This window comes from Rhea americana, unplaced genomic scaffold, assembly GCF_003343005.1.
Source record: "Rhea americana isolate MKP2758 unplaced genomic scaffold, rheAme1 scaffold_6, whole genome shotgun sequence".
Taxonomy (NCBI): Eukaryota; Metazoa; Chordata; class Aves; order Rheiformes; family Rheidae; genus Rhea; species Rhea americana.
In genome coordinates, this window is record NW_028186756.1 from 5,697,070 (window position 1) to 5,719,852 (window position 22,783).

At 37.7% G+C, this 22,783-nt stretch overlaps 1 protein-coding gene and 1 long non-coding RNA gene across 3 annotated transcripts; one reads left to right on the forward strand and one right to left on the reverse strand.

Annotated features, from left to right (window-relative positions):
• Positions 1–3,552: 3,552 nt before the first annotated feature.
• Positions 3,553–13,772, reverse strand: LOC146587385 (uncharacterized). 2 transcript variants are annotated; one of them, XR_014897639.1, is made up of 4 exons: positions 13,309–13,772; positions 12,332–12,455; positions 7,601–7,709; positions 3,553–6,563 (listed from the first exon to the last, which is right to left on the reverse strand). It is a non-coding gene; the product is annotated as an uncharacterized LOC146587385 (long non-coding RNA). The 2 variants fall into 2 exon arrangements; XR_014897638.1 differs by lacking the exon at positions 3,553–6,563 and having other exon boundaries at positions 7,183–7,709; positions 13,309–13,758.
• On the forward strand, positions 13,589–15,959 carry LOC146587386 (protein EOLA1-like). Its single transcript, XM_085319595.1, has 2 exons — positions 13,589–14,190; positions 15,443–15,959. The coding sequence occupies exons 1-2, from the start codon at positions 13,938–13,940 to the stop codon at positions 15,658–15,660; spliced, it is 471 nt and encodes a 156-aa protein (XP_085175721.1). The 5' UTR covers positions 13,589–13,937; the 3' UTR covers positions 15,661–15,959.
• The last annotated feature ends 6,824 nt before the right edge of the window (positions 15,960–22,783 follow it).

A 22,783-nucleotide genomic window follows, 5' to 3' on the forward strand; every position in this document is an offset into this window, starting at 1 on the left:
CTTAAGTTTACGACTTGTCAAATGCTGTCCTTTGGAACACTACACAGGAACGACAGAATGACTTAAAATTTTTTAGAATGCGTGGAAGGTCCTYGCGCTGAGCTCTCATGCCTGACACTTGGACATTTGTGAACCTGCAAGGAATCTAAGACCCAATGTCATGACCTGAGACTTCTGCAATGACTTGATCTTCCAACTGCTGCATCCTTAGTAGCTATTGCTAGCTTCCTAGGCCACCTGGCAATTCCACGTGTGCACGTGGCAGAGGCCGGRGTATATCAACGGGGAATCAGTATGCCAGTATTATTTCCAAACAGACATCCAGGCAAAGGTCTACCAAGCCCCCAGCAGTGTCCCAACAGAAACCATGGCTTCCAATCCCTGTATTTAAACACACTCAAAATGCAAACCATAACTATTTGCTGTTCATGAGCAATCTACAGAAGCACTGAAAAACAAGGCGCATAGAAACTATCAGTCCCTTCTCAAATGCTCTTTGGGCAGACTGGTTCTTGAAGCAARCAAATGAATGCTTCTCCAAACTCATGGATAAGAAAAGTTGTGGGCAAAGCTTTAAATGTTAAAGTAAAGGCAAAAAGATTAAAAAAAATAAGCTGAAACAAAGAAAATAGATAAAAAGTAGCTGCTGATAGACAGAGGGGAAAGAAATACTCTCCAACTATCCTAATATTCAGTAGTGGAGAAAGGAAACAGGAGATGGCCAAAAAGACAAGTATTTTTAAAGGCTTACTTATAGATGCTTAAACATTATTACTTCTTTTCTTATAAGAACAACTGTCTTTTCTGAGCCTGCTCTGCAAGTCTCAGTAATACTTATTCCCAAAGAACAGRTAAGTGCAGGGACAAAGCCAGGAAGGAGCAGGATAGCTCAAATACTATAAAAAGCGGATGATAATGATGTTTCAACTATTAATAATTTAATTTAACATTCAGTTTTTAACATTTAGTTTTTAACATTCATTCTTGCATCATCCAACAAAGACGGCTGATACAAAGCAGGAAAATAAAAGGCAAAAAGGGGGGAAAAATGAACAGAAAATAAAAATCCTGTCTATTGTCCCAGGCATACTTGGTTTTTAAGATCAGTTTAGTTCAGTGTTTCACTCCCCATGGATTGCTTAACTGAACTTGTAACTAGAAGACAGCACACTTTAAGAAGATCCCATGTTATTTCCAGAAACTGTTATTTGAGTTACACATCCTCTAGATTATACAAATCACTCCATTTTTTAGTATGTACAGACACTTTTAAAATATAGGATATTCCAGCTTATATTTTATGCATGTATTTGTATACATACATAAACATACATACAGGCACGTACATATCTTGTTTAAGGCAACAGGACATACATGCATGCATACAAGTGAAATTGGACACACTCTTCCAAATACAGCAAAGGATCACATAAAACAGTGCTTATTTGCCTCAAGAGAACTGATTATTTCCTGTGTTTCTCCAGGAAATTTCCTTATTATAGCTTGTTCTTTCAGGTGTGTTTGAGAGTTTGGGTAAGGACACTTCCTATGCTGCAGAAAGCAATAGTAAGAAAGAGTCCTTAAGGAYGTCTGCACAGCTTGTGAAGGCCACAAGCCCGTTATGCTCTTTTACAACATTAACTGTGCATTTCAAGAGCCAAATAGTATCTACTAGACTAAAATTCATACAGACTGGTTTGTCTGCATGCCAAGTAAACATGCAATGATGTATCAGTCAAGTTATCCTTACACAAATCACTCCTTCATATATATTGCGCTCTGTGCCTACCATAGAAAACTAWGCTGGCAGGCTACTAAAGCCTGAACTCTAAAATTCTACAGCTGGCATTTTAAAAACATTTTTTATTCGATGATCTAAAAGCTCTTCACAAAGTAGAGCTAGTTTAATGATCTCTTCTTACTTCCAAGGTACAGAAAGGCAAATGTTATGCTCAATGTCCGGATCAAATTCCACAATTAGTATTTTAGTAACACTGTAGTGTCACACTCATAGATCACTAATAAAAGATACTGCTACTGAAATTGCACATAGCTACCTTACCCTCAGTGTCTCCCTATTTTCATTTTTAGCTGCATACTTTCAGGTTACATCTATTTTTAGCATGTCATTTAAATAACCTGAGATAACTACATCTGTTGAAGAAAGTTAAAATAATCTTTTGACTCTTTTATTAAAAAAAAATAAATTATAAGGATTGAAACTTCTGATTTCTTCCCAGTATGCCATCTCTATGAACAGGTTACTTGTATAGTGTCATACAATAAATTTGTTTTTATTCATTTTTCCTTTCTGGCACTAACACTAGAATAATTTAAATAAAAAGATCAGGTCCTAAAAGATCATGATTACAACATACATTTTTGCTTCTGACAGGAACTAGTGTTGCTGCCTATAAGCTAATTTTCTAGCAATATAATTTTATTTATTCACTGCAAACATAAACAGAAAAGAATAACACTCATTTTTAATAAAACTTTGCATAATTAAACATGGACAGATAAAGAATTGAATCTAGTCCCAGTGAATGTAAAGCTATTTTTCATTGGTTCTTCTGTGCAGACAATTTTGAAAATGCTTCTACATAAAATGATTTTGAAAGGCTAGTTCTCTACATGCCATATATTTTTCCAGAAGATCCATCTTTTGAGCACAAACTTCTTGTTCTTTTGACTTGACTCATCAAAGGAAATAAATGGAACCACATGTTTATGTGAATAAGGTAAGCTGGATTCAGCCCTTAGCACTTCTAGCTCTAAAGAACTATTTTCAGATAAACACAATCAGAACGGAGTTTAAATAACTACTAGAAAACAAGATACATTTTAAGAGATGCTAAAACTCACTCAGATGAGCAACCGAAACATCACCCTGGTGTAAACAGAAATGGATATGATACTACAACAGTGAAATAACAAGAAATTTTGCTAATGATTTTTGGAAAAATGCAAAATTAAGGCTGATATTAGTAACAAACAGTAGAATACCTTTATTAATAACTTTCCTTGGAAGTAAGATGATTTATTATAACTATGTTATGCAACATATGCACAATACAACTAAAAAGAACATTAATTAATCAAGTAGTTGGTTGTGCTTGTAATTTGACTAAAARTTGTGGTGTTGCAGAATGTGGCTTGGAGTTGGGAAGCATGCATATGAAAACAGACCAGTGCTTAGGAGCTATTTGTTTATTCTTTTGTTTCTGGAATTGCACAGGAAATTACGACCTGTCTGTGGAAACCAGCAAATATTAGAAAAAAATAATTAAAATAAATTTGAAATGGAAGCAGGCATTTAACAAAACAAACAGAATACAATTGCAGCACATAAGGTACTAGGGAGGTTCGGTGTATTTATTTGTAACAATACCATGTAGTATAGGTGACAATGAGTGTTTCTGGTATCTTGTAATGTTTAAAATTGGTACAAYAGCTTTAAACAGGAAGAGAATGTGTAATGAGCTATATACAAGTAAATTTTGTAGACCCTCCACGGTCCTACAGTCCTTCACATCAACATGATTCCACAGCTTTTGAGGTTAAAACAGAGTGTGATTTTATATGTTAAATACTGGGAAAAGAAACATTTTACATGGGGGAATATAAAGCYGAAAAACTTAGTTACATTCCATTTGCTCTGTGCCGTTTTCACAGGCACTAACAGMACTTGTGTGTCTACTCTCTTCAACTCTGCCAGAATTGATATATCAGACTTCAAGCAGATTTAAATATTTATATCTAGAATTCTATTTTCAGGCTCTGCAAAGATTTAACTGCATTTAGTTTTAACTCTGGTGATTTCTGTATACACGCTAAATGCAAGAATGCCAGATGCTCAAATGGCACAGAGGATTATTATTACTTATTTAGTTATACAGATCCATTCCTCACGTGTCCAGATGCATAAAGAGGAAGTAGAGAAAAGACACCCTCCCAGAGGGCTAACACCYCCTCCTGATGAGACTTGTAGTGAGGSAGTCACAGGTTATGASTTCCAGAAATGACTCTATGACTGATACATYCTGCAAACTTTTGTCAGCATCCTCATCAGTGATCACATAAATTAAAAATGCTCAGAKTTTCACAGGCTAAACTTATGTACTCACATTCTAAAATTTTGGTCTTCCTTCTAATTAATGTTTGCAAAATGAGTCAGAACACTTAAGGAAAATATACTGTAGAATATGAGAATAAATGTAAAAAACCAAAACTACTAACAAAAAACCCTCAAAGACGACTGAAATTTTGATTTATATACATTACTTTCCTACTAGGAAGACTTCCTTCAAAGGAGGTTTGACTACATAAATACCACCCCAGACATTAAAATTCTACCAGCCACATAAGGTGATAAAATAATTACAGCAAAAGACACTGTCAATAGCTTATTGATACAGCACTGAAAAGGAGTAATGCACAGATTAAACATAAAGTGTAAATGAGTATAACGAGACTATGAACATACATCTTTAAGTAAAAGATCAAACTTTTGATAAACTTAGGTTAGAAAAAAAATCCTTAAACATGAGAAAGTTAAGAAATAACAAAATAACGTAACAAAATTGAAAAACTAAGATATGAACTAAACTTTCAAAAAAGCAGAGATACTGAATTTACTATCATAGTACTTGAACTTAAATTTTATAGAAATCCTAGAAGTCAACACCACAGCCCACTACAGGCACTTCAAGTTAGTATCACAGCCTGAATTCTGAATCAGAAAACAATACCTCAGTCAACCTGTCACACAGCCTGAGTTTCTTCTTTCTTTAAAATAAATGTATTCTTAATTTTGCATACTGCAACTTCTGCCATTAATATCTGACCAGCACCTAGACAAAAACGTTTGCATCAATGTGAATGACACTATATAAACAATAATGAACACAGAATATTGGACCAGACCTGTCAATCTAGAAGACTATTCTCTGATTTTAGGACTTTCGCCAACTCCATAAACCGGAGTCATAATAAATACTTGGAATGAAATGATAGCTCATAGCAACACATTTCTGATCAACAGAATGCTGATCCATAACAGCAAGCGATACCAGAATTTAGCTYRAGCTAAATTCTGGAAATGGAYTTCAATTCACAAGTACAATGCTTTATTAAAATAGAATAAAGTAAGTAATGTTGTAAGAYTTTGCTTTGCTAGGTGATCATATAAATCAATTGTCTGAGAAAGCCCATTAGGTGCGCAGTAAAACACTGTTGCCATAAAAGAGACTAGAATTTGCTGCTAAGCAAGTATTCACTCTCCATCTCTGTCAGAAAGAGTCTAGGTACAACACAGAGCCAATGTGATATCAYGGTTGTAAGTGACAGTGGACAAACACTTTTGAAAAAGTGTAACTGGACAACGAGGATCTACTTAAGGTYGAAAGTGCGTGCATGGGTAGACCTTAAATTATACAATGCATGTGGGACAGGGTCAGTCTGGTACTCACACAGACAGTACATATGGGCTGCATCTACATTAGTGTTTTAGTTCAGATCAGCAGCTTCTGAAGCAAAGTACTGAAGGAATTGAAGCTGACCCCATGCACTCAGATCAGAGCTAGTCTGATCCCCTGAAATACATATACTGTAAATGCCAGGTTCTCAGCACCAGCTACACACCAACAGCGCTATAGTAGTTTCTAATGCAAACACAAAGAATCAGTCTAACAAATGTAGAAAACCAAAAAGAAAGTACTAGCAAGAACAGTGTTTTACAGTTCTGTTACAAAACTCCACTCTGCACCTAACAGTGAATAGAGGATTACAACCACATAAGCATTAAAATTTCATCGAAAATTATAGAATTAAGAGCATTACTATTGATATTTCATTATTTGTTGTTTACTGTCATTTCTAGATCATATTTTTATGTGACAAAAATGAACAGCATGATCTTTATGTTCAGGTATGCTGTGATACAGTCTACAAGAGAGTTCTAGGGCACAGTTCTGATCTCACTGTATTAATTTCAACAAAATGCTTTGAATTTATTTTAAAATCATTAAAGAAATCAYAATGATGCTCCAGAGAGAAGGAAGCAGCAAAAACTTCTCATAGTAACAAATTTTCATTAGCTCTCATCACATCCAGAGACAATAAYTGCATCATTCTTTTATTACATGAACTGAAGTATGTAGTAATGTGAAGCTCCATACAGACAACAATAGTTTTCTATTACCCAAGAGAGGAGGGGTAGTCCCATAGTCTACTGTACTGTATAGGTGTCAGTGTCCTCCTTCCCTTTAATGCAAAAGAATTAAATATGAATCTATCTCATGTAGATATTTAATTTTACAAATAATTAACAGTTCCAACCACTAAAATCACTTATTGTGCATGTCCTAATCATTAGTGTTTCTGACATAGAAGGGCAACAGTGTTTTCTCCAAAGAAATGGTACAAGTTGTTAAAAAAAAAAAACGGTGACCAAGCAGGGTTTGAAAATGTTTGCATCACTCAGCTGAAACATTTATAGTTAGAAGTAACTTCAGAAGTCTACAAGATCTGTTCTGCGGGTCATGGTGCCACCTAGGGGAAAGCTGAAAAGGACCAAGAAGCATAGTTACTGAGCAGACRGTAGCATTATGTCAATGAAACTCAAAATTTGGTCTAGTTCACAAAACTATGAAACAAAGAATACGTATTAAGGTTTGAAGAAGGGAAARAAAGTGCTATTTAAGAGCTCAGCTTTATGTTGAGCTTTGTGCTTTAGTGATATGATACAAGGTCTTTTACAAAAGTTATTTCACAATGATGTGGATATAAGTTTTCAATTCGAAGTATGTTTTYGATAATAAAATGTGTTCAGGTTTTTGACCAAAAAAGCTTTATTTTGTTTAAATTTCTGCCTKATGATGTATTAAAGATGAAGTTCATCTGATGTCTTGATTAACGATTAAAATAAAATATGGAATACTTCAGCGTACATTTAGATCAACACTATGGAAATAACTGATAAAATGCAGCTTCATCTTTCAAAGTATGCCTAAGAAAAGGTAAAACACTTCACATCATTACAAGTGCACATCTACTGCGCATGAAAACACACTGTATTTACTAAAGGAGACAACAGGGAAGTGGAAACTAAGATTCCTGACACTGAAAAAAGCATTCAGGCCCAGTATATTTGAGATATCCCTGAAAACAAAAGAAAGCGCAGAGAAACTATGAGATGATGTATTTTAAAATACGACCTAAAATTTCAATACATACATAAAAGAAAAAAACATATCCATAGCAGTCATAAAAGATTAGACACAGATAAAATGGTTATGAGTGCAGCAAAATCCACAAAACTCATTAAGGTAACACACATACACATGATTATTAGAATGAGCAAGACATAGCTGAACTATCTATTTTAAGATCTTATATAACTCTACAAACAGTTTTTAACACTGCACAGATATAGATTTAGGCTTTMTAAATTCTTCTAAACATCATGATAATAAACACGCGTACCAACTCTATAGAGACAACATACAGATATCTATGTGGACATTTGTGTTATATGTTTCCATTTTATCTCAAATACTTTTAGATGTTAAGAGCAGAAAAAGTAACCAGTGTCAGTTACCAGTTAGAAGAAACATTTTTCCCCCGAGTTGTTTAATAAAGTCGTTCCCTATAATACAATTGCCCATTTCTTGCTCTCTTCTTTAACACAACTTACGTTGCCCAGATATCTAGAAAAGGAAAAAAGACGAAGAAGAATTAGACTGACCCTTGAGATCGGAGAACCTTTCTCAGTGAAGACAGTGTTTGCAAATTTCCACTGAATTCAGAAAAGGAAACATTTGCATTTTCCATTTTTATTAGAGTGTTTTATCAATAATTAATAAAAAAGTAAGGTTTTGATTACATAAGAACATACAGGACCAGTTTGGAAATGCACTTATTTCTGCACMTAAGTGCTTTTTCTTGTCATTCTTGCCAGGAATATCTTCTGCGATTAATTCAAAATGCTGAGACAATTTGTTTTCTCCTCTTTCTTTAAGTGCTTTCAGATGAGAGAGAATCAAAAGGTACTTATCCAAACACAGTACAAATTGATGAAGAATTCCTAGACATAGAAACTCTCCTATAAGACAAACGTTACTAAGTAAACAGAGGAATCCACTTATATTATAGCTACTACTGGTACTGCAAACTTTCCAGCTATTACAAACAGCCCTAAACAATCTTTCAAAACTTTCTGTAACATCTTGCATTTGAAAAGACATGAAGAGAAACAATTATGAAGCTGGTTTCTTTTATAGCAGGAATGCAGGTACAGTTAAAAAAAAAATCAATATTTTAGAGGGCATGAACCTTGGTTGTGGATCCGTAGCCATACAAGGATGCTGATCAGTCTTATCTTTAAAATGTTTTATGCAGCTGCACATTGCATTCAGAGTTGCCTGTGGAATAGGACATAATAATCAGCAGGGRAAGGAGAGCTCATCGTAATGAGCTCTCCTTCCCCTGCAGATTACCTCAGCGTGAAGCCACGTATCTCAACCAAAAAAAGATTGCTACTGAGTGCTACACAAGATGATTTTAAATCAGCTAGCCTGGTGTTCAGCCTGTATTTACAACCTTCTTCTAACCTTCAGAACAGCAGAAGGATCAAGATAATCTCTTAATATTAGCAACCTAAAAGTTTAGGAACAAATCACTAGGTAGATAAAACTCATTCATAGACCTGTCAAGTCTCATGCTCACACACTGACTCCCAATTCACATATGAAAAATTCAGCAGCAAGAACTGATGTAAAAGGGCCAAGACAGGACATTTCATATGTTGGGGAGAGAGCATCCAGCACACTGGACAATACTGAGAAGAAACTTCCATTCAAAAAAGTACAAATAAAGTGATACCTCATATACAGATTTATAGTCTTTAAATAACATACAAAAATAAGCATAACTGCAGGAGATAAAGACATTTGCCTATAAGATATCAAGGACTCCCACTGGACATAACAGGCCAACTAATAACATTAGTGTTTGGACAACTTTTTAATCAGAATGCAGTATTCTGGAAAGTAATAACGATTTGTTTGTCTCCTTGTCTCAATTAGGTAAGAAAATCAGGGACTTGTGGCAACTTTTTAGTACTAACACTGCTGTAAAGTCAGAGAGTGGAATCTCAGAGATTCCACATTGCTGTAAAGTCAGAAAGCATCACCAAAAGAAACACACAYTCACCTAGCTATCAGGTATTTCCATTCTTGTCTGAGATARWKKRWKWTSYKWWMRSAWMWYMMWYTATTTGCAATGAAATGACTGAAAAACCCTTGGCTATTATGGAAGTTCCAGGATTTAACTCCCACACAAGATTTTGATCTCAAAATCTTCCTGTTACTACACTGCATGGACTGAGAATGTCTAGATGTGGCATGTGAATTGCTAGCTTTCTTCCACTGCACACACTGCAGAACTATACATGCAAAGCGTACAATTAAAGGTGTACCCACAGTATAAACATATCTCAAATATGTCTCTGCCAAAAATTCCTATGTATATACTCTAGAAAAGTGAATGTCTCTCACAGCCACAGGAAGATCTGAACAGTGTGAGGAGTTTCAGCCTAAGTTGCTATTACATGAGCAGAAGTTGTTTTAAGTGTTAATTCACCTGACCCCCACAAAAGGATCCTTCTTATACTTCTCTCTCTCAAAATTCACCTTTGTCCAGCCTACATGCTTCCACATCTGCAAAGTACCTGATAAAAAGATGTGTACGCAAGTATTTTCTGAAGACATTTATTCTGTCTGTATTCAAGAATTTGAAGACAGAGGCACTCAGCTGCTCAAATAGCAGACTAAACTAAACGGAWAAGAACAACTGTCATATTCAAAGCACATTAAGTTTGTTCTTCATTTCTGTCAATATGCCAGAAAGCTTCTTTGTATTCTTTGACCAATAAATGTATTTTTTCTGGACAGAAGACCTCTCTTTCATAATGCCCCTGGATTTGGTTTATAGAGTTAATTCTAAAACAGGAAAGTAAAGTTTTATTATATCACTACAGCACACCTCATTTTCACATGGCACTACCTACATTAATATTGACAACACAGGAGAAAGTTTTCAGTGAATTTTTTTCTATACAGTAACTGTGATATAGAAAAGGAGTTATTAAATCAGAAAAAATACTGGTAAATTAATACTAAGACTTTTTAATGCTTGCGCTCTACTTTGTAAAGCCACATTAAGAGATTCTTGCACCCGTCTTTGCTTCACATGTGCAAACTTTTTCATCGGATATTTAGGGATTAAGTTGTGAACAGGATCAGTGAATTGATCAATGTTAAAAATAACTCTGAAGAGCAGAAAATAACTTAAAGTATGGGAACCGCACCCTTTTGCCATAGTTTCACTTCAGCTAGCAGCAAATGACAGAGAGATTAAGAAACAGAGTAAAACAAATGGAAAGGAAGGGAAACAGAGAAGGTTAGTAGAACTCCTCAAGATGGTATCACTGCCAAATGAATATTGAATCACAGCCTCACACTTCACCAGTGTTTGGTGTTCTAAGAGCAGCAAAGAGCTATGAATGTTCATATGTCAATGTGTCATAGCTTCTGGTGAATGCTGATAATTAAATAGCAAACACTTGCCTTTCAATACGTTTATTTGCATTTCATGTTTTATTAAYAGCTGAAAATTCAGTTTTGACCTCCAGTGTCCTGGAACATACTCTGGCATAACTTTACCCACTTCCGAAATGAAGATTATACTGTAACTAAGCACTACACATCTTGACCTGATTTTGACCTGAGATATCCCAGGACATATTGCTGTGTATGGAAACATGTAAAATCAGCTACTAAGTAGATTTGACAAGAACCACAGCAGTGCTTGCCTATCTAGATGAGATCAGACCTGAATCCTTATAAATGATGTACTAGGCATTGTTTTTGCTGCACAGAAGCAGTAATACATTCCAATTACGGAAACTGCACAATTTTTATTCTAYCATAAAACTAAAATAAGAGATACTAGGAGATACAGTAAGGAAAGCCCATTTAGAGATACTGAAACAAAGTACACTTTACAGAAGTATACAGCAAAYTTGTAGAATTTCCTGTTGTTGAGATTATTGTGTCTGATACTGTGCCAAAATTACATAATTTGAAATTGGTGTTAGCATGTCAAAGCCACAGTGGCCAAAACAATTACAAGGATCTAAGATCTTATGCTTAAGTTGATCATATACTAAGATTAGAATTTTCTTTTTCATATTCACCATTGCACAATTGAAATCATGATCTTGCATCCTGAGGAAACCTAAAGTCAGTTTACTATTCATCACTTGTAAGACTGAAGACATACAAATATTGACTATTTGAGGTCTTTTGGGGGCGCTGCTGCAAACTGCTTTTCAGTCTTCTAATGAATCRTCATGTATTAGACAAGGTTTCTACAACTTAAATATGCCAGTTTTCTGACATGAGAATTTCAACATATTTGTTCACTTTTTGTAGTACACAGATTTCTTGTTATTCACATTTCATTTAGAACTGTTAGACTTGAGAATTTAAACACCTTGGAGATTTTCTCTTAAGTCATGAAAAATATATTCTACTTACAAGATTGAACATACGATACAAATCCCAGCATAAGTTACACTGAAGTAACCCAAATTTGACACTTGGAGAAAAAATTCTGGCCTGTRCTCTCCCTGAATAAGCAACTTCTATGTATGCAGAAATTATGTAGTGGAAAAAGTACAAAAGCAAATACCAAAAAAAGCAGAAAAACTCATTAAATACTTGCAACTCTGAAGAACCTGTTGAATCTGTTTAACTAACCGTGCACATCCAGTAAGATGGAAATAGCTTAAAGCTAAAGACATTTAAGATAATAACCCTTTAAAAATTACAATGACCTTAAGTTTATTTCACCTATTATTTTCTCTTGCCATCTATTATTTTTTCTTGTCATTATGGCATTGTAAAAAGGATTAGAATGACACCATCTAGGACACTTTGAACACATTAGAACTATGCAGGAAAAAAATAATGAAAACAGTCAGAATTTCTGAAAATGGCAATAAGGAAAACAAAGTCTCAGCAGTTAAACTCTTACCAGATATAAAATAATTTAGAATACAAAACATTCACTACAGATTACATTTGAAGTATATAGCAAAAGCAACTATCACAAGAACTGCCCAAGGGTCTTACATTAGAAAAGAATCATCCAACTCTGCTATCCAGTGCTGTTACACACTGCTAAGATGACTGCTAAAGTTTCMCCTGCAAACACCTATTATTCATGAGGACAAGATTCTGGGCAAGAAATATTGCGTTGATCTTACCTTCTGCTGTGTGAAGCTCCTCTGCCTTTCTGGAAGACAGGTTCTTCAGAGAACTACAGGAACAGCCCATCTCACTTTATGCAGAGCTCTAGCAGATCACAGCTCTCTTTCCACTTCTGAGTTCCTGCAATTTTTAAATTTTTTTTACACGTTTAACAGGAAAAAAAATGAAACCACTGAAATCAGGATTTGATTACTTCTACTGCAAAATCATTCCTTCTTGTGAATATTTTTTCCTCCTCCCTCTTTTTCAAAGATGCTACATGCAAGGAAAAATCTCCCCAGYTACAAACTTCACATGCTTGCAACCCTTTGCTCAGGGTGAGTGAACAAGCTGCCTCAGGAAAGTCACTTTATTTTTCCATTCATTTTGGAATGGAACTGTGTTAAAATACATACACTGATGTAAAATATATTTTGGTTATGCCGGTTAAATTGAACAAACATACTGGAGCCATACACCTATTTCAATCCTCCTCTTCTACCAGCTACCTCGGTTTTGCGGTGCTCAGCAGGCCTTCGTGTATTCCTGCTGCCTGTCTCAAGGGACAGCCTGCCGGGGATCACAGCAAAAGCAGCAGACAACCCTCCAAACACCCTCGCCAGAACAACCGTGCCATTCAGAATACTTCTGTTAGAAATGCTGAGGGCAGCAGCGCAGAGGCGCTTCGTAAAGGGCCCGGCACACAACGAGGTTCCCCTACGCGAGCGGGGCCGGCACAGCCCGCCCGGCAGGGYCCGTCCCGCTCCCGGGCGGGCGGGCAGGGACGTGCCACGCGCCTGCCATCCCGCCGGCTCATCTGGACAGTCGCCGTGACGCCCAAATGCAGTATTTTAGTAGTATTTCAACCACTTTACTGGAAGCTCATTTTCAAATCCCACACATAACCGCATCCCCTTGATGTAGTTTTGGGATACACGACATGAAAATAACATGAAAGAGAGAAACAAACAAAATAATGATATATTGAACCCACGAGCTGTGTGTTTTGTCACTAGTTCCTTTGTCCGTTTCCACCACGTTTTTCCCTCAGGCTCCCTCTTTCCGATTCCTGCCTTCTCGCTCTCCGCCCCGGCCGCCTGCCCCGTCCCGCACTAAGGCTCCAGCCTGCCCCTCGGTTCTTCCTCGCTGCCTGCTCGCATGGCGCCGCGGTTTCTCTTTTCCTTCCCGCGAGGAACCCGCGGACGAGCCGGCCGGGCCGGGCCGCCCGCCCCTGCCGAGGCCGAGGCGGGGTCCGCAGCGCCTTCCTGCCGCCATTTTAGCTTCCGAGGGCGCGGGCCGCCAGCCGCAGCTCGTTACTGAGCTGCGGGGCGGGGGGCGGCCGCGGTCACCGGCTCGTGCGCACCCGGGAGCCGCCGCCTCCCCTCCCCTCCCCGGGGGGCGCCGTCCGTGAGGAAACAGCCCTTGCCGCGAGGGAGAGCGCGGGGGCGGCGGCACGGCGGGCCGGCCTCCTCCTTCCCCCCGCCCGCCGCTGGGAGGGGGCCGCGGCGGCGGCGGGCGCGTTTGCGAGCGCGCAGACGCGCGGCGCCCGGGCAGGGCTGCGCGGCCTCGGGGCGGCGGGGCGCGGCGCCTCCTGCCTTTGCGCGGCCGAAGCCGCTTCCGAGGATGAAGTTCGGCTGCGTCTCCTTCCGGCAGCCCTACGCGGGCCTGGTTTTGAACGGGCTCAAAACCGTGGAGACCCGCTGGCGCCCCTGGCTCGCGGCCTACGAGGGCCGCACCGTGGCGGTTCACGTCGCGCTGCGGGACTGGGAGGGCGGCAGCTGGAGAGCCATACTGCTGGAGAGGCGCGGCGTGAGCCCGCGGCGGCTCCGGCGCCTGCTGCAGAGAGGGGAGCAGTTCGGCAGAGGCGTCGTGGCAGGTAAGCAGCCGCGGGTCGCGGCGCTTCGCCCGGCGGGCCGCCCTGCGCGGGCGGGCCCGCGGCGGGGGGGAGCTGCGAGCGGAGAGCGTCTCCGCGCTGCCCGGCCGCTCGCTTGGGGCTGCGGGGCCCCTCTTCTCTCTAAAGCRCGTTCAGACCCCTGCTAAAGGTTTAAAATGCAGCAGCTCTAAAATCTGCACGAGAAATAACGCTGATTTGTGCCACCTTGTCATACAGTAAGATAACATAAATGAGGTTGGCTAGTTTCATCCTGTGAAATATGGCAACTCCACGTTTTTGCATTTTGAGCTTATGAACTCTTGCTGAAATCATTTTACAGTACTCGTGTAGTTTAAGTGAAGTCATCATGTCGTATTGCTTTGCATGTCTAATGTATTAGACTATTATGTAAATAAAGCCTATTTCAGTTCTACAAATGCTACAAGTGCCACCGATGCTCAGAGGCTCTTTCGCTGCTCCTGCAGCGTAGGAGAGTGGTGTTTCTTTGCTTGTGTTGTGCTGAAATGTAATGTAGTAGCCATACTGTGTAAAACTTAAAGTTTGTGTCCACCACTCATTTTGTACTTTTTTCTTGAGTATCAATTTGCTTGTCATACATTCTGTCTCCTCATTTCTTGCTATTCCTGCAAAATAAATTATTTTTATCACATGTACCAGAAAATTGTTCCAGTTCTATAGTACTGAAAATTGTTAGGTGCTAAGTAATATTAAGACCAAGATTTCTAACCTTAGTGTAAATTGAATGTTAAACCAGAGTAGCTATAAAAGCTTCTTTGGTCTTTATCAACATTAAACAATATAAAAATTCAATAAAATAAATTTTACAAAAGCAAAAAGGGATCCAGAGAGCAGGAATATCCATATACTTTAAAGATCTTAAAATGTAATAAAATGGTGTCTGGATAATGAGCAGATAATAGTTTTATTTTTAAAGAAGCTGTTTCAAGGCCGGCTGTAGCCCACGAGTTTTCAATAGCAGCTCTCCAAGAAGCAGACTTCTTTTGACAGAATTGTATCTCACTGGATTGGGGATCTTATAACTGCATGCTTCAACAGTTCTTTACCTAACTTCAGTCATACAGTAGTGATTGACACTTTTTTGAGGTGTGCATATTTGAAACTATGTTCTTCTGATAACATAAATTAGCTGTTTTGTATGTAATTTGGGAGGTTTACTTTTGAAAAAACTTTTCTAGAAGGTCAACCAACCAGATTTTTTCATTTTATAATACAGGATTAATTGACATTGGAGAGACATCCCTGTATCCAGAGAATTTACCTCCTGAAAAGGTTTTGGAGCTGGAAAACAAAGCTGTCCTCAGTAATCTAGAGCAGAAATACTTGACCGTTGTTTCAAATCCACGCTGGCTGCTAGAACCAATTCCTGCCAGAGGGAGCAGAGGTGTATGGCAGGTAGACATCCCTGAAGAACTGATCCCTCCAGAATCATAGGAGTGCCCCATGCTATATTTTTCTATTTAAGTAAGAACTTCTGATTTACCACTCAGAATGCTGAATGCAAGTGAATTATTTAGGATTGCCTTCCAAAGGTAATTGTCTGAAGTAGGAAATATATTTGTAGAACTGCCGTTTTGAGACAAAATAATGAAGATCTCACACTTATGACCAGTACTGGAAAGTAGTTATGATTTAGATTTTTCATGTATAAACAACTGTAAATAAATGTGACTTTAATACATGGTTGATGTATTTTATGCCAATTTAAAATGTGACTAAATACAGGCATGTTACATGATGCACATGTATGTGATTCCATAAGGAAGAAAGTTATAGGATCCTATATTAAAAAAAAAAAAAAAGATTTGAGAGCAAGCTTTCACCATTAATATGTTATCTGTCTTACAGCTCATTCCTACTCCACATTTGTGACATGATAGAGAAGGAAAGCATTTGAGATGATAAAGCTAGTCCTGGTGGCTTCTCTAATTGGGGCAGAAATTTATGTGATGGGGTCTGTGCATGGGCTGTCATGAATCTACTGTAATTTTAAAAAATTCCACAGAAGGCTCTCATGCATAGATTGGGTATGCTGCATGTGCATATGTTGAGAGGGAGCAGCCTGCAGTATATGACTCTGGGAACTGACAGTGAGCCTTTGTAGAAAGACATTTGTCAGAAAGAAGCTTGTACAAAATAACATTATTTCTCATTTAAGATGGGAAATACTCATTTTTAAAATATTAAGAAAGTGTTAAAAGTCATGAAGAAAAGCCACTAATTATGGCAGTTTTAGAATTTTTCCAAAATGGGAATTACAATGAAAATTACTGAATTACGATGAAAATTCATTTTGACTCTCTGGAGTGTTTCTTTACATTTAGTGGCCTGGTAGTTAAAGTGCCAGAATACCTAAGTTCAAAATTCTGTTCTGTCTTAGAGCAGTTTTCATTGCAGATATCTTTGATCTAGTAGCAGCTATAACCAGGGTTTCCCATGTTCAAGTTACGTGAAGTAAAATGAGTCTCATTCTTCTTTCCCCCAAATACCCCCGGAGAAACCCATGCAACAAATGGAATGTTTAGTTGAAAAAAAGAATGTTTTTCCATATAAGATATCAGTAAAATCTCAATTAGCCAAAATTGTTGCAATCAACAGTATCAAAACCAGCATCTTTTATCTTCCAAATCACCTTAGTTTTACATTTCTTGTTGGTTTAGTTATCACAGAATTTTGAATCTCTTTTATTAGCATAGATTGGGGGTAACTTAACTTGTATGTGTCAGTTATGACATGTGAAAGTGTTGCTTCTAAATTTTTTACCATATAGTAAAATGGTTTTAGTAATTATTTTTCTTCATTTTTCTAAAATATAGGAAAACAACTGATTTTGTAGAATCAGCTCCAGCATAAACTATGATAACAATGTTATATAGTATTAGGTTTGGCAAGATTCTGCTCTGCACAGGTAACTTCAAATGTAGGTTTATAATAGAGAAAAAACAATTAAAAAAAACTTTTTAGATTTGAACTGCTAAAAGAAAKGTCCTGTATTTCACTAGAAAGTATTATAAAATTAGGCCATTAAGGGTAATGCTAATGACCTCAGTCAGTGGCTTTTATGTTAAAGACTGGCACTCAAGCTTCTAGATAGTAGTACTTCACTGTGGCATTGAAAAAAGTTGGCAACACATCTCCATTCAGCAGTCAAAAYTTAGTTTCTTCCTACAACTTTGAATATGAGGTGTGATTATTTTTTGTTAGTGTACTTTTTCCTATATGATTAATGATGAAATCTTTCATGAGAACAACTTTACAGTCTATTTAATTCCAGTTTTAGTTTATGGAGTGGTACTGTTCAACTTCTAAGAAAATCTGAAAGTGACTTCATGAACATCGTTGAGCTCTCTGCTATCAATGTAAAGCAATGACTAGTATCCCCATTTTAAGTGAAAATTAAGGTAAAGAGGATGGTGAATTGTTAGCATATCCGTGGTAACTACAAGTAGATCTCAGAGTTGTTGAATCAAAAAGTGTATCACACCACCTTGTTTTTATTATATCAACTTTTGATATAATCATGTCCAAGCTATGCGTGGAGAGATGTTCTTGACAAAAATAAGACAGAGCTAATAGAGTAGTATCAATGACAAAGTTGCTGCTTAACTCTTGATTCTCAGCTGTCCTTTTGTATGTGAAATAAAAATTAATGATAAAGGATGGCTAGATATTGACAAAGGGAGAGCTATTTTATCAGCTACCAAATATATGGCTAGATATTCCTCTAAGGAACCTTTGAAAATGATGGCATAATACTTGGTTCAAGCAGATGATGTTACAGTTCACAAAAAAGCCAGCATACTGTGCTGCTGTTGAGAATACTCAGATGTTTATTTGCTGACATGAAAAGTATATGAAGTAGTAATTTGTGTAGCTTTTCAAGATAATGCATTTCACCAATAAATCTGTGTAAGATAGAGATAAGCATGTGCTTTTCATAAGTACTTCTTGAAAATATGAGTTAGAATCAGGTGTTGGGATGGCAGGGTAGGAGACGAATGAGAAGAAACAATTGAAAATTGTCTTCCCGTGAATTTATTTTTTCCTGTAGTAAATTGGAAGCCTGCAGTAAAAGGATTTTATACTTGTACCTTATTCCTATACCTTAGTTTTGTTTTCTTTGATTAAAATTATTGCTTTGAATTCAGTGGTTCCACTTTAAGGCAGGAAAAACTCTTATGGGTAAAAATAATGAGAGTTTTCTGGTAATTTGCTTTATCACCATTAGATAAATAATGACAATGTGGGCAGAGGAAAACGAAGGTGAGAAAATTCTAGTACAGCAAGCTGGCAAGGATTCATTGCTGCTAAATCTGGATGTGTAGATTCATATATGGGATGCCCAGCTATAGGATCAGATCTTGCCAAATGATTAGGAAGGAAAAGATGATGATAATTCAAAGCACCAAATGCCATACCTTCTAGCCAGATTTAGGTGAGCATATGTGTATGGATCAAAGTGGTAGATCTTGTCTTTGACTTTGTAGTCAACCTTGCTTTGTTCCTGTGAGCCCTTTCCCATGAAAGTCATGAGACATACTGTAAGTGGCTGTTGACCCTGTTTTTCTGAAGTGGCACAGGAAGTAGAATTGCATGAGCTTCAAAGTTCATTATTTTCTATTCTTGTAAGCCTTTTCTGTCAAGATAGCTGAGTAAGTTTTTAGTTTGATAGTATTTCTYAGTTCTCACTTGCTGATAGCTTTTTTTGGTTGTTTTGTAGGGAATGTGAGAATCAATTTGCCATTTAGGCTGAAGTAGCTCAGCTGGGAGAGTGTTAGACTGAAGATATGAAGGTCCCTGATTCAAGCCCAGGCTTATGCAAGGGGAGTCCTTCGCTGGAGATATTCAAAGCCTGCCTGGATGCAACCCTGTCTAACATTCTCTAGGTGACCCTGCTTAAACTGAAGGGTTGAACTAGATGATCTCAAGAGGTCCCTTCCAACCTTACTGATTCTGTGATTTGCTTCTGTTATACAAATGCACATTCTGAAGTATCCAAAGAGCTTACCCATGGCATTCATACCACTGTTGTCAGATTCTCAGGCCACAGTATAACTTATTTTTCCTTTTTTCATTACTATTAACAGATAAATAACAGCTTCTGATACTTGATAATAACTATAACAAAAGAAAACAGATTATTGTAGAGTATATCAATTCTAAAATAGCTTTATGTGACTATGCAGCTGTGCTGCTTTTGAAAAACAGCCTTTTCAAGTTGTGTTCTCAGCATTCTATTTTACAGGCCAAAATTTGCCATAACATCTACTCAGCATAGCTCTGTGTTTCCATTTACATAAAAACCAACTGATTCAATCTTTTTCTTATCTTGCATGTAAATTAATTCTACTGTTACCATAAAAAAAGCTTGAAGAACCTATTCAGTCAGGTTTCTGCAAGTCCTGGAAAGCAAATAGTTACCATTATCAGTATGTATATTATAATCTTTCTAGGTTTTATATGCAAAAATAAAAACATAACCTTTTACAGTTTAAGCAGATGCAAGTCATCATCTCAAATCTTTGGTCAGATATCTCAGCTAAACATTTCTGGCCTTCTCAAGGAAGAGGAGGGGATGGGGGGAAGGAAAAAAGAAAGAAGAGGGCAGCTTCATTGCTCTGTCTCTGAACTGCAGGAGAAACACTTGCATCCATTGATTGCACTAGCATAGGAAAGTGCAGAATGGCAGCAGAATTAGTAGCAGAGTTAACTCAAGCAAGATGACAACCCAGAAATAAGTCCTGGTGAAGAAGGGAATGGAGTGACCACAATCTATCTTCCTGGTAAAATCTATGAAATTAACTGAAAGAATGATAGAGAGTTGAATGGAGATGGAGAGCTGTGGAAGTTAGAAAAATCTAGGTGAGGCTTTGAAGTTGAGACCTATCTCCTAGCAGAAACCTTATAGCTTACAGAAAGCATATCTGTCTATACCACTATTAGAGCTAGTGTTCTTGGATTGGGTGCAAAATAATTAAGATTTACACAGGGAACTAAAGGTAGGAAAAATGTCTGTGTCTGGGATAGCCAGTAGCCTATACAACTGTTCAAAGTCTTCAGCTTCTTCCTGGACAAGATCAGCTGAAGTCAACATAAGGAATTCAAGTCCAGTAAAATAGATTTTACTATGGTTAGTACTTAAAAAGTAGATTTTCTCTGAAGCAACCAAATTACATCCATATCAACACATCACTGATTACATATCTTTATTTTGGCACAACTTGATAAGATATTGCCTCTAATCTAAGAGTAGAGCCCCTTTTCAGAGTAAAGTGGGAGAGGAAAAGAAGTTACTTTAATGGTTAGGAACACATTCTTTATATAGAAATCACTGAATGTGGTATGTTGCCAATTTTTCTGATCTTCAGTCACATTTGTTGGCAAAATTTTTTAGTTATTTACATTTCAAATAATCTTAGTGGAAGTTTTTTCTTACCTGTTTTTTGTTTAGTGTCACATCATCTATTGGTGTTCCTGCAATGTTTAAAAGTTTAAAAATCTGTAACTCCAAGTAACAGTTTTTTTATAGGCATTCAACAACATCACAATGGTGAACATGCAAACCATCATAACAGGACCTCCTTCAAAAATACAGCATCACAATAAGAAAACTAAATTATGTACCTAAAATGTAAGCATTTTACATTACTTTGTGTATAAAAAGTAATATATTCTTATGTATCAGTAGAAGTATATATAGCATATTTTTACATAAGTATATGTAACAATAATATACTTGAGACACACAAAAATACTTGTTAGGTTAAAAGACTGAATGCTAAGGACATATCGAGTCTTCGGACTCATTTATGTTTGTGAATTAAGTTCACAAATAGTGCTTGAAAGTCATTACCATTTGAAGGATACATAGAATAAGTTTGCGTCCATTCAGTTGTCAACTGTCTACTTAATAGAAGCCAGCTATCTCCTTCTGCGGAAAGGCAGGACTTCGACTTGACCATAGTGAGCTACTCCTGTTTGTGGAAATAACTCTCCCCAAAGAAGCTTGGATTATATTTGTCATGTATAAATACTTGGATTTTTGCCATATCTCATTTTGGCTGGTCCTATTCTGTATTGAATTAGAACTTTGTTTTCAGTGGCATTCAACTGGATCTATTTCAATACAATGGTGGAAGCATTTTAAGAGTAAGATAATTCAAAGCAAATCATTTCTCAGTAGAGATAACATTTAACAAGGAGGCCACAAAAGCTGGCTGCCCACCTAAGGCTGGGGAGCCAGGAGCTGAGCATGGTGACCCAGCAAGCAGGGCCAGGGTCTCACCAGCCTGTCCCACAGTACCTGAGCAAGGGAATGCCATCCCCTAGCCTGGGGATCACAGCCAGGTTCAGCCTGGAGCCCACGTTCACAGCAAGCTCCTCRCAATGAGGCTGACTCATCAGGACTCAAGCTGTTGTGATGGGCAGATCGAAGGTGGAGCCAGGTGCCCAGCCTGGGGGAGCTGGGCCAGCAGGCCTGCAGCCAGGCAGGGCACAGCTGTGTCTGACCTGGAGCCCAGAGCGAGGAGAGTAGTACACCCCCACTCCCAAGCTGAGCTTAAATAGGCTTCTAGGCCTGGTCAGGGGTGGGTGGAGGCCCCAGGTGAGGTTGGTCAGGGCCATCAGGCTGTTAGTGCTCTCTAGACCCAGCACAAGTGGTCCTGTGACTGGATCTGCTCAACTGCAGACTTAACAATTCTGCGCTGACCCTCTGACCTTTAAATTACCTATAAAGTTGTGATGCATTTCACATTTCTTGTTTGCATGGTAGTTTGTCTTTTTTTTCATATAAAATATAAATATTGAAGTTGCCTGCAGTAGTCATCTGTGTAGCTAAACACAAAACATACAGCTGGATACACTGTTTATGACACAAAATTTAATCCTAGTTTTATCTGATCTTCAAAACACTTTAGGCTTTGTTTAGAGACTGTTTTATATTTTACTATTAATGATAAGCATTGCTCTTCATTGCACAGCAAGGGATCAGTGCTGCACACCTGACGCAGACAACAGTCCCTTAGAGGCCAGTCATTTTTTGTCTGAGAAAGGATTGAATAAGTGGTCCTCAGCTGAACCTAATTAGGTGTTTCTGGGAAATACCTACATACAAAGGTGAAGCCACTTTGTCCTAAAGTCAAGATAGCCCCCCCCCCCCCCAAAAAAAAATTTTTTTTTGGAAGTAATAATTTCAAATCTAATATTTCAGAATAATCATTATTAAGCCAGATTGATTAGAGATGCCAGAGTATGGAACTCCCACAATGATTTCGAATTCTTGAATATGAAATAATAATAATGTAGTGCTGTTTATTTCTAGAAGAGATTCTGTTCCAGCTCTTAGTTTTAAAAGCATATCTTTTAAGAACACTTAAAAAAAAGTGTACTCATGTAATTTGATCACTCTCTCAAATCAGTTGGAACCTGTTCCCATTACAGAAGTCAGTAGCTTTACTGTTGATTTCATTAAGCAAGAGGCTGGACCTGTAGTTATGTTACACATGTAGCTACAATGAAAATAGAGGAAATGGTTTCAATGCTTGAAATTTTATTTCAG